At 34.9% G+C, this 12,068-nt stretch overlaps 1 protein-coding gene and 1 long non-coding RNA gene across 3 annotated transcripts; one reads left to right on the forward strand and one right to left on the reverse strand.

Moving 5' to 3' along the window:
* Positions 1-1,493: 1,493 nt before the first annotated feature.
* LOC139766932 (uncharacterized) lies at positions 1,494-7,694 on the reverse strand. Of its 2 annotated transcripts, none has more exons than XM_071695989.1 (2): positions 7,617-7,694; positions 1,494-5,531 (listed from the first exon to the last, which is right to left on the reverse strand). In XM_071695989.1, exon 2 carries the CDS (start codon positions 5,282-5,284, stop codon positions 4,208-4,210), a length of 1,077 nt encoding a protein of 358 aa, XP_071552090.1. In that variant the 5' UTR covers positions 5,285-5,531; positions 7,617-7,694; the 3' UTR covers positions 1,494-4,207. The 2 variants fall into 2 exon arrangements, with proteins under 2 accessions (XP_071552090.1, XP_071552089.1); XM_071695988.1 differs by having other exon boundaries at positions 7,610-7,680.
* Positions 7,695-7,807: 113 nt separating this feature from the next.
* Positions 7,808-10,561, forward strand: LOC139766933 (uncharacterized). The gene is made up of 2 exons (XR_011716974.1): positions 7,808-8,030; positions 8,834-10,561. It is a non-coding gene; the product is annotated as an uncharacterized lncRNA (long non-coding RNA).
* The last annotated feature ends 1,507 nt before the right edge of the window (positions 10,562-12,068 follow it).

Below are 12,068 nucleotides of genomic sequence, written 5' to 3' on the forward strand. Positions count from 1 at the left end.
AGTGATGGCATACACACGATATCTCCTCCAAAGAGATAGTTTTCAATCAATATTCCCTTTAAATTTTCGACCAGTTCGGCTGATCCCACTTAGTAACCCGACCTTGTGCGTTAATTCCCATCGTCCGCCACTGTAGTCATTACTCTCATTAGTTTTATTTAGCGGTCACTGTGTGTGCCAGTCATGGCCGGCTGTGTGTATCCTTGATGTAAATCTGCAACATAACATCCACACCATTCATATAGTCCTTTTTTTTCTCTCTCTCTCCAGAAGTCTTCTATTAAGCCTATTATCGAGAAATAACATTACCCTTTATGTATCCATACAGTGCGATCCCACATCCGCGTCTGTACGCCTGTATGATCATGCAAAAATAAAACATTGCTCGTGGGTAAACTTGAGCGATTTTGATAAAGCTCCAGACCGTAAAACATGTCGCCTCCTATTCCCAGTAATATGGTTTAGCGATAAGTAATCTAAATACACTAGATAAGAGCACAATGCTAAAGTCGTGATACCTTTCCGTCATAGATCAAGAGCTAAAGATCGTAAAATTCAAACCTTTTAACGTGAAATAAAAATCTAGATATATACCTCATCCAAAGAAAAAAAAAAAAAAATATATATATATATATATATATATATATATATATATATATATATATATATATATATATAATAACAGCGAAGTTTATATTGTGCCAAGTATTTATCGACGAGAGGCGTTGTATAGTCTCGAGGAGGAGGAGGAATCATGCATGTACTTCTACGTGTAGCACAGCATCAAAGTTGTAAGAGCTTCATACGAAAGTTCTGGGATTGTATGATAATTATCTATCTGTACAGGTGAATGAAGGACCATTCATTAAGTCTGCCTCAGGATACATCAAGGAAATTTTGCCCAAGCAGCGTAAGTTTGACACTTTTTTTTAAGTGGTGTCGGGGACCATATGCGCAACAATGCTACAAATAACGATTATAGAAATTGGTAGAAATTGTTATTGCAGAAGTCATATAGTTAGGGATGACTATGATGCTCATAATTTTCTTTCGTCACACAGGTTGTCAGGGGTATAGAGACGTAGCACAGATACTCACTTGCTACTTCCTCTATTCCTTCTTTTGGATAAGCAGCAGTACAAAAAGGGAGGATTTCTTGGCCATGAATATTGAAAAGCTGATATTAAAGGTAGGAAGGTGATTGAGATGGTGGAGAAACCTCATATGGATTTGGAAGGTATGTATGGGAGCATAGAAAAGTTTGTCATTCGTATTATGGTCAGGTAAAGGTAGTCACTGTTCACACATGTAATTGCACTGGTAGTCAGACAGAATTAGGCAATGATTACTGGATATGAGTTCATAACTGAAATTATATTTCAAAAATTTTCAATTTCATTTACACATAACACCACTATATGTTGAAAATGGTACTGTAATACAGAGTATTAGATATTTGTTCACCTTCTAAAAGGAAGAAGAAAAAGCCTGTGTAACTTTGATGTAACATTTATGAAAGGCTTGCAACCCCAAAGCACACAAAACATTCGTAATGCAGCTCATATGCCTACATAAACTTAAGACTGCTTAGCCATCTGAAATAATTAGTGAGGATTCTATCACAGGATAAGTCTTTCTCTGCAAATTCTGGCTGTCTTCTCTCCGTCTCCTCTTTGACTCATCTGCCATATTTATGTGGCTGATACAGCAGTTCCTCAGAGGTGACAGATGGATATCTAAAACACACAAGCATGACAATTTCAAACATTTAATATTTACCACATGACTCCAAATATACAATATTTCTTTAAATCCTAAAACTATGATTTACAGGATATGTGAATTGCTCTGAACAACAAGATTATGGATTTGCTAAATTCATTATACAAGTTTCTCAAAGCTAAAACTTTTGATAATATATCAGGATATTTCAACTGCTTTAATATGAAATAAATAATTTTACTCTTGAACAAACTCATATATCTTTTGATATTTACTGCTTGTGCATAATACAAAGGTATGTCTGACGCTGAGAAACAACCAATATACACATGCAACATTAGAGAACTTTGGTGATTTGCTGAATGTGACACACCATTGTACTAACTAACAAGGACCAAATAGCACATTTGGCTAAGAAATGGAAGCCCATGTTTTAAGAGCAATTGGCAAATATAACTAGAGAAGAAATATGTGTTTTTATGGATTATCAGTTAATTTAGCAGCAGCTATCTGGGACAGAGTCCACACAGGTAAAAGTTTATTGGTTCTGCATAGCTCAACTTCCAATGAATATGAATACACTGCATAGTAAGGCTTCTTTATGCTATTTGCTTATTACATAGTTTATCAAGGAGCTTACTAGTTTGTTCCACATTATTTCAGATTATAGGATGAATGGTTGCATAGTTCAAAAAGGTTCAGGAGATACAGCTACAAAAAAATAAGTGTAAAAAATATGTGCATGACAGTAAAGTTATTAGGTAAAATGTATATATCATGGATTATACCCAAAGCTTTTTCATTGGTGCATAGTTTAACAAGAAGCTGGTTGGTTTGTTCCCAATTATTATATAACGAATAAATGAGGCAAAAACATAAATCATTCCTTAGACTAAACAGCTGATAAAATGACTCTGATAATACTTGTAACATAATCAGAAGCTATGGCATATCTGTCATGGTAACAAAATTACAGTAATCTCACAAACCTGTTAGAACATGTTGCATGCACTGCATCATTTGGAAAAAAAAACTTAATGCAACTCTAAGGTCATAAAGTGGGAAGTGCCTAAGGGAGCATTCACAATCAAATTTGATGTCAGCATCATGATCCAGAAAGATGTGACGGGAGCATGCGAGGGAGATGACTCTACATACGACAGCCTGAGGACTTTTCTGTCGCAATCATCCTCTGAGAAGGTAGTTCCCATGGGGAACAAGGCATCAGAGAGATAGGCAGATAGAAAGAAGAGGAAGCTGCTATTTCTTGTTGGAACCTTAACCTACATTTTCAATTGTACAGTTGTTCAGATCTCTGACAGTTTCAAGGCATGCTGCGCAGGATCCAACTCTAATTTTGCCTGTCCTGAAGGGTCGTATGGTATTAGTAGACATCAGTACACTGTTCAAAAGAGTTTAATTGTCTTGAGGGGAAAATGTTGTTTGCCTTTCTTTTCACCTTGAAAGTCCATAACATCTGCTCAGCCATCTTTGTCGGAGAAGCAACTGTTGCTCTCTTGTGTTTGCTGAAGGTAAGTTCATCAAACAATAATGTGAGGTCTTTCATAGCATTCTTTGAAAATATGATGGTGTCTATTTCTGTCCTGTATTTTGAACTGCTGTTTATTTCTTCACTCCCCCATAACAGGGTAGTTGGGAAGTCATTTAAAAACATGGTATTTTCAGTGGCCCAGTGGAAGATTGGTGTATGTCTACTTTAATTTCTCAAGTGTCATTCAGTGGTGTTATTTCCAAAATGATTCTAGTATCATCTGTAAAAGATATGAAACTGTGACTTGTACTGCAATGCATGAAGTATTTCTTTTTAACAATAGAACATTGTATGATAGAGGTCACTGGAACATTTTAGGAGGTCTCATAAATTGCTTCCATGTTACATATCAAAGAGTACTGTGCATAAGCTGCTTAGTAAAAACAAACTGAACCATGGGATTGTGAATATGAACAACATAATTTTAAAATGCTTAAAGATAGCTGAGTAAGTTCACAAGATGGGGCCCCATGAGTGTAATATTCCCACCCTGTTGTGTACAAATAGTTAATTGCAAATAACTTCTCTCAAAAAAAAAAAAATTCATAGTCCTATGTACTTTATATTACGCTAGAGATTCTGCAGTGAAAAAAGTCCAAAACATATTTTTAAAATTTTTCTCACTAATGTAAAATAATGTAACCAGGTAACTTTTCTGTATATTCAGCACATTAAAAACTTTTCTCACCAGTGTACATCACCTGTGGTTGTTTATGAAAGCTTTTAAGAGATAAACAGCCTCCTATATTCATAATTTTTCTTACCACTGTATAATAACATATACAAGATCATTTTTAAGCATAATAGCTTTTCATGTACAGAATAATTACATTGGTATATGTTTCCTGCATGCAGTGTATCCTGGTTTTTCTCGTGTCAACTATAATGTTCCTTGAGTTTTTCATTGTGAAACTATATTCACTGCCTTTATAATCATTCACCACTGTGTATCAACAAATGTTTTCTGAGATAATTCTTCTGTAAGAACAATTTCCCACATTTGTCACATTGATAACTTTTCTTACCACTGTGCACAAATAAATGTTGCTGAAGATTTCCACTCCATGAAAATTCTTTTCCACATTCACCACATTTATAATTTTTCTCCCCAGTATGAACAAGCAAATGCTGCTTGAGAATGCTTTTCTGAGAAAAGAGTTTCCCACATTCTCCACATTTATAATTTTTTCGTCTGGAATGCACCAGCAAATGTCGCTGGAGATTGCTATTCCTTGAAAACAGTTTCCCACACTCATCACATTCGTAATTTCTCTCACCACTATGCATCAGTAAGTGTCTTTGGAGACCACTGTTCTGTGAAAATAATTTTCCACACTCGGCACATACATAATTTTTCTCGCCACTATGCACCAACATGTGTTGTTTGAGACTTCCTTTTCGGGTAAATAGTCCCCCACATTTAACACATTTATAATTTTTCTCACCAGTGTGCACTTTCAAATGTTGCTTAAGAATGCTATAATGAGAAAATGGCTTCCCACATTCAGCACATTTATAATTTTTCTCTCCACTGTGCACTAGTAAATGTGTTTGAAGGTACCTTCTCTGTAAAAACTGTTTCCCACATTTAACACATTTATAATTCTTTTCTCCAACATGTGTCAGATAATGTTGCTGAAGATTGCCATTCTGTGAAAATAATTTCCCACACTCAGCACACTTATAATTTTTCTCACCACTATGCACACGCAAATGTCGCTGGAGAGTACTATTTAGTGAAAAGGATTTTCCACACTCTATACATTTATAATTTTTCTCACCACTGTGTACTAACAAGTGACGCCACAGATGGCCCTTCACTGAAAACAATTTCCCACATTCATCACATTTGAATTTCTTTTCACCAGTGTGCATTAAAAAATGCTGCTTAAGAGTGCTACTGCGTGTAAAGAATCGTCCACATTCAGAACATTTAAAAGTTTTCTTGCCACTTTGCACCATTGTATGTTGCTGTTGATCAGCATTTTGTGAACAGTTTCCCACACTCATAATTTTTCAGTTTGTAAATCGGCAGATTTTGCTGGAGGCAACTGGTCTGTGAAGAAACTTTTCCACTCCCAAGTGTTCATAATCATCACACTGAAACATCAACAAATGTCATGTGAAATGGCTACATTAGGGAAACTCTTCCATATTTAAGGAATTTGTAAGATTTCTTGTGACTCTGAACATGCAGATGTTGTTGGTGACAGCTTTCCTGACAAATAGTTTTCCCACATCAGGCATTTACATTTTTCTGAAAAATATGCATCAGCTAATTATACATGCCACATTTGTCAAAATTATTTCATTTTCTTCGTTAAGCACTTGACAAAACTAGTGATCTCAAAAATTCAACTACCATGAAGGTTTCCCCCATTTAGCACTTTTAATTGTTTTTCCTTACACTGGGCATTAAAAAAATGTTGCCAGACATAGCAGTTTCATGAATATGTTATTTACATTTTTATTTCATCTTACCAGTGTGCAACAGAAAAGCTTCTAATGATATATTCCATGCAAAAATGTATTTGCAGTATTTATAATGTTTAAACATTTTCTTAATGAGCAAACATTACTCTTTCCTTTTCTAAATTAGTTACTGCAGTGCACTCACTCAAAATGCTGGAGGTGGTTTTGCTGTTGAAATGTTTCCCAATTTCTTAATTTTTCATCTCAATGCCCACTAGCAAATAATTACTGAAAAAATGATGTATTGCAACAATTTTACAGATCTGGCAGATCCAAAAGGATCCTAAATCCCTACCAGTTCTTGAAGACATCTGTTCACTGAAAACAGTTTACCAAATTATACAAAAGTCTTACAACTGCGCACAACTATTTCATTCCTGAGAAATTTCCACTTTAAGCCATTTTTTCATGTGATGCTTCATTCCACTAGCCAAAAAACTGGTCAAAAAAGTTTTTGTTTGCTGTTCAGACTGGCTTTTCTATGATATGACCACATTCAGTGTCTGAAAAAATATAGCCCATTATGATTCCACGTCTCCCACAAATGACACCATCCTCATAACAATATATGCTATTCATTTAGAAATGAGAAAACCAACTGGTTTCATCTAATATTGCTTCTAGATTACACCCTTTGAACCATTAAATCCACTCACACCAGGAGTCACTTTGTAGGAAAGCTTCCTCCAGATATGGCTATTACAACTGATATCTACACAGTCCTTTAATACATTCATCCACTTGCAAAATTCATCCACAACCTTACACAAGAGGTGGGGCCCCTAAGGCCCCTAAGAATGTACAACACCTCACCTGACTTTAATAAAGTTGTCATCCCGAATGTCACGGTACAGCAATAAATAGGAGTAAAGATCCTCATCAGAGGAATTTATATGTGAATATCATTTTTTAAAAATACAAAGAATACTTCATAGTTCAACCTCTGGTTTAGAATAATTATTTTCTTACATCGCAAATGTCCGCCAAAATCGGTTCTTGCTCAACCTCGAATACCAACGAAAATTCAGTGAAAAAGCAACATCTCGTATTAATTTATATAAATCATATTGGGAAAGTAATGAAATTGATTAACAGATGATACACGATGAACCTACCCAAAATGAAACAAGAAAACCTCGTGTAGCAGCTATAGATAAGTGCAACATAGTATTGACATCATTTTCATCTAACATGAATTAAGTTTATTCGTCCAACAAACTACTGATGCCTTATCATCAGTCATCGAAAATTATAGTAATAAGGAAGGCTCGAGAACAGTAACTCCTGTAATCTAATACACATATAACACTACCACAATGTCGCACTTAAACTATATAAACACATCTTAATAGCATTAAACTGAGACATAAAGAACAATGGTAATTATATTATTAATAACACGTGGGAAAAACAGAGAACCGAATGGACTCTGGCGAGGCATGTGTCATTGCAGTGCTTAACACTGGAATATACTCTACAGAGTTACTATTTCTAGTTTATTTACATAACTTGTTTCTTAGTTATATTAATTATAATCTTTCACATCATAGGAAAATGGTTTTCGTTTAATATCCTGTGGTCGTAGAGGTCGATGGCATTCGGAGTTTAGGGAGACCGCCACATTCACGTTTTACCGATGATGTTAACTTTTTCAAGCCTTATATTTCAAAGAAATACATAACTATGGCCTTATTGATTACTTAATGTTGTTACAACAGAGATCTTGTGGTTTTGAAATGAACAAGGGCGGTACACTGAGACGTCATCCCAATTCAATCAAACATAAACTTTTAACCTAATTAGTGAGTTAATTTAGAGCCCTAATCATAAACGAGTGGCAGTATACATAAATGGGAAACTCACTACTGACACAGGGTAACAGTGTGAACCATTGCCATCAAACTACCACAGACGTCAACAATGAGAGCCAGAATGGGAGACGTGCCTATTAGCTCCTTAGTCTGCTAACGAAAACACATATGCTAATCACAATGAAATAAATTATGTCTACAGTTATTAGTCCTATGCTCTGGTGTTTTGACATGAGATTTTATTCCATGGATGACTTAATAATGTATATTTACAACTATGGTCTGATAGGCAGGACCTCATCTTGCCATTCAATGTTCACATAAATATTACCAGGCCTTAGTCCAGACAATACATGCAGTATAATATATATTACTTCGTCATGCACTTTGTCATGAATTACTTTCTCAAGAATGAGGAAGGCATTCAACAATGCTTGCGTTGATTGGATCTTTGCAAGAAAGATTTGCATGTGGTAAGTGAGTCGAGGATGCAAATTTGCCTGATGAGATATATACGGTACTTATGTAGTTTATCATTTTGAATGTACACACATTAGAAATATCAAAGGTTTCGTTTTGTCTTGATTTGTATGGAGAATGAAATAAGACTGATAGTGTGATTGATGGCCTTTTCATTTAAAGTACCGATAGTGGGAACACAGAAAGGAGCTGTACTCATTAAGCCCTACCAACTGAGATTTGTGTTTTAAAAGTATGACAACTCAAAATTTAATTCCATATATATATATATATATATATATATATATATATATATATATATATATATATATATATATATATATATATATAAAACTCCTTTTGTAAGGATAGAGGATTAACAGTTTTTCTAACCTTGTTAGATAATGTAAAGAGCAATGAATAAGTTAATGGATAATTGTAGATATTAGAGGTGTTGCAGCCAATGAAATGAGAAAGGAAAGAGTGCAAAGATACTTTACTTTTCCAGAGAATGTGACTTACTCAAAGTGTGGCTTACCCAAAGTGTAAAGAGAGTGAAGGAGTGTGGGTAGAAGTGGGAATTATTCCAAAAATATATAGATATTGGGGTTAAAATTCTATTTGGAATAGGTTTACACATGCTAATCTTCTGTAAATGGATTTATTGGCACATGGAATGAAGGTACTAAATGGTAAATTTAACATACGATTTATTTATTATAGATTTCACAGTGTAATATTTAATGTCTTGAAAAGTAGCAATTAGTGATGGTCAGTTCTTTGTACTGGAGATAAACTCGTAGGTATTTTTTTTCAGATATAAGGAGATTCACGCTGAAAGAATATGAGAATCATTTTGCAGTGGAGAAACCTCAGGAGCTGTGTGAAATATTGATTTCCTAAATTGAAAAACTGCTTGTTTTCATTATGCAGTAGTTCTGATCATTGGACAACAAGTAAAACAGAAAACTTTCATAGCAGAACTATTATCAACAACGTATTTTAGTGAACAGCAATGACAAGTGTGAGTGAGGTTAAGAATGTGAATGTGGAGATAATATTTAGGCACCAGCCAACCCCAGCAACCTTTTCATGTTGCAGTTGTAGGAGAGATATTTGAAGTGCCAAAAGTTGGAAACTGTTCAAACAGAAAAATATTTCTAGCATTTGATTGTGATAATAATTGTAAATGTGAAAAACCATCTCCACAGAAAGTCTTTTTGTATCATTTTTTTATGCATAGTGTAAGAAAATGTATGAATGTACTGAATGCGGAAAACTGATTACCCGATGTAACAATCTTCAGCAACATATGCTAGTGCACAGTGGTGAAAAAAAGTACAAATGTGGAGAATGTGGGAGACTGTTTTCACGGAAAGATATTCTCAAGAAACATATGTTTGTTCATACTGGTGAGAAGCATTATACATGTACTGAATGTGGGAAACCATTTGCACACAATGGTGATCTTCAGCGACATTTATTGGTGCATAGTGGTGAGAAAAATTACAGATGTACTGATTGTGGGAAAAAGTTTTCACTGAAAAGAACCCTGAATCAACACTTATTGGTGCACAGTGGTGAAAAAAAGTATAAGTGTGATGAATGTGGAAGACTGTTTTCACGGAATGACCATCTTCAGCGACATTTACTGGTGCACAGTGGTCTGAAAAATTATGAATGCCTTGAATGTGGGAAACTATTTTCACAGAATGGCTGTCTCCAGCAACATATGCTGGTGCACAGTGGCAAAAAAGATTATAAGTGTGCAGAGTGTGGAAAAATGTTTTCAACAAAAAACACTCTTAAGAATCATTTGCTGATGCACCCTGCAGAGGAAAAGTATAAATGTGCTGAATGTGGAAGAATATTTCCACAAACTGTTCATCTCCAGCAACATATGTTGGTGCACAGTGGTGAGAAAAATTATAAATGTCCTGATTGTGGTAAACTGTTTTCCCTGAAAAACACTCTCAAGCAACACTTATTAGTGCACAGTAATAACAAAAGTTATACATGTGGAAATTAACAAAACCCTTGCAGACTGTCCATCTCCACTGACATTTGGTTCACACTGGTGAGACATATTTGAATATTTTATGAATATTAGAAACTCTGTTTATAGAATTACTGGTCTCCAGTATCATATAAAGTACAATTATTAGAGTAATAAATGGTCTGAATATGCACAAACTAAATTTGTAAAGTAAAATACAAGTCTATTCTTGTACCATTACACTTGTACATGCAACCACTGCACACAGTTCAGAAATCTTTCCCTTGGCATCCTTGTCCAATACATCTCTTAATACTAGGCTGTTCCTTTCACTTTATATCTCCTGATATCCGCTCCTTACACCTTTAATGATACTGCTATAGATCTATAACAGCCTAACATCCTCTGTGTCTTGCATGACCATACAATGGAAGGTCACTTAGAGGGGAAATTCTGAATCTCACTAGATAGTTATAAGCATAGTGTGTGTCACAGATCAAATCATCAGATGTACAGATAGAGAGTAAAATGAAGCTCTAAAATTCAAAAGTTTGTTTATATCGAATCTCTAATGTAGAAAACCTTTCTTAGTGAATGTTATGTAGGAGATGTAAGATATAGTACCTGTATTTTATGGAGAGAGCTTTGTCTTTGTATATATTTGTATATATTTCTTGAAATTTAGAGTTCTTGAACTTTGTGAATCATACATTAACACTTCTGTTAAGGTGTTCGTGTCAAGTTTCTGATGCTGTCTCAGTCTGAGTATTTCTTGAGCCTTTGTACTAGTCTCAGGCTCCGATCATGTCTGAATCTCTATCTTGAGTTTTTCTTTAATTCTCTGACCAAGACTGAGCCTCCCTCCATGTATGAAGCTACTTTTACGACTGTTGGACAACTACAACACAGAAATTACATTAATCACTTGCAGAATAAAAATCTTATAAATACATACAAGATGCACTTGTGTTCCCTAAAGTACCACCATGAGTTACAGTCGTATAATTAAAAAAAAATTAGCTCAATACTCTGCAAGATAATGGGCATTAATTGTAATAATTTACAATATTAGTTATTGTATTCTGAAGTATAGTTAATAAAATATTATATCTCGTAAGACCCAACAAACAACAGTTCGTCCCCTTTTGTTAGGAGTTCCTTGGGGCCTTGTCATCCATCCATCCCAACTGCAATGCAGCCATAGGATATCGACAACACCGTTCTTTTATATAGATATAAGCTATCAATCTTGATATGTAGACTTTGCATTTGCTGTAACGGAAAACGCTTTATAATGACGAAGAGCGCGTGACCAAATTAGCCGGAATAAATGCAATGTTTTGATCCAATTATGATTCCCAATTACACTTCTTGCCCTCTACATGTTTAATAACCTGATATATTTTTATTACTTAAAAGGATGATTTTTTTTCTATAGTAACAGGCTTCCCCAGGGAACGGGTTCCGGTATTTCGTCGCCACCCACGGGCTCTGACCTGACACGTGAGTGAGATACCCATGCCCCATGGCACTGTCTGTGCTCTCTATATGCCATCCTAGATACTGTCCTGTCCATGACATCCTCTTGACACTCTAGTCACTAGACATTCGACTGACACGCTTGACGCAGCTCAGCGTACGTCACCCTCGACTCTCCAGGGCATGACTCCCTTTTGTTTCAATATAATATATATATATATATATATATATATATATATATATATATATATATATATATATATATGTATATATATATATATATATATATATATATATATATATATATATATATATATATATATATATATATATCCGAAGGCTGGTACCACCATCAGCAAAATATTTTCCCGCTTTGAAGCTTGTTTAACAAGGTTGCTGTGTTTCCCGTGCTGTGTTGGTCGATTTCTTTTCTGATATCGCTAATTCTTCTCCCAGTCAATGTAACTAACTCGTAGAATATAGTTAAAGAAGTATAGGAATGCGTGAAACTTTGGCACCTGGTTACATGCTCGAGTTGCTACTTGGGCCTACCACATATTTCTTGTTTTCTCATTAT

Source organism: Panulirus ornatus, chromosome 58 (genome assembly GCF_036320965.1).
Source record: "Panulirus ornatus isolate Po-2019 chromosome 58, ASM3632096v1, whole genome shotgun sequence".
NCBI classification, from domain to species: Eukaryota; Metazoa; Arthropoda; class Malacostraca; order Decapoda; family Palinuridae; genus Panulirus; species Panulirus ornatus.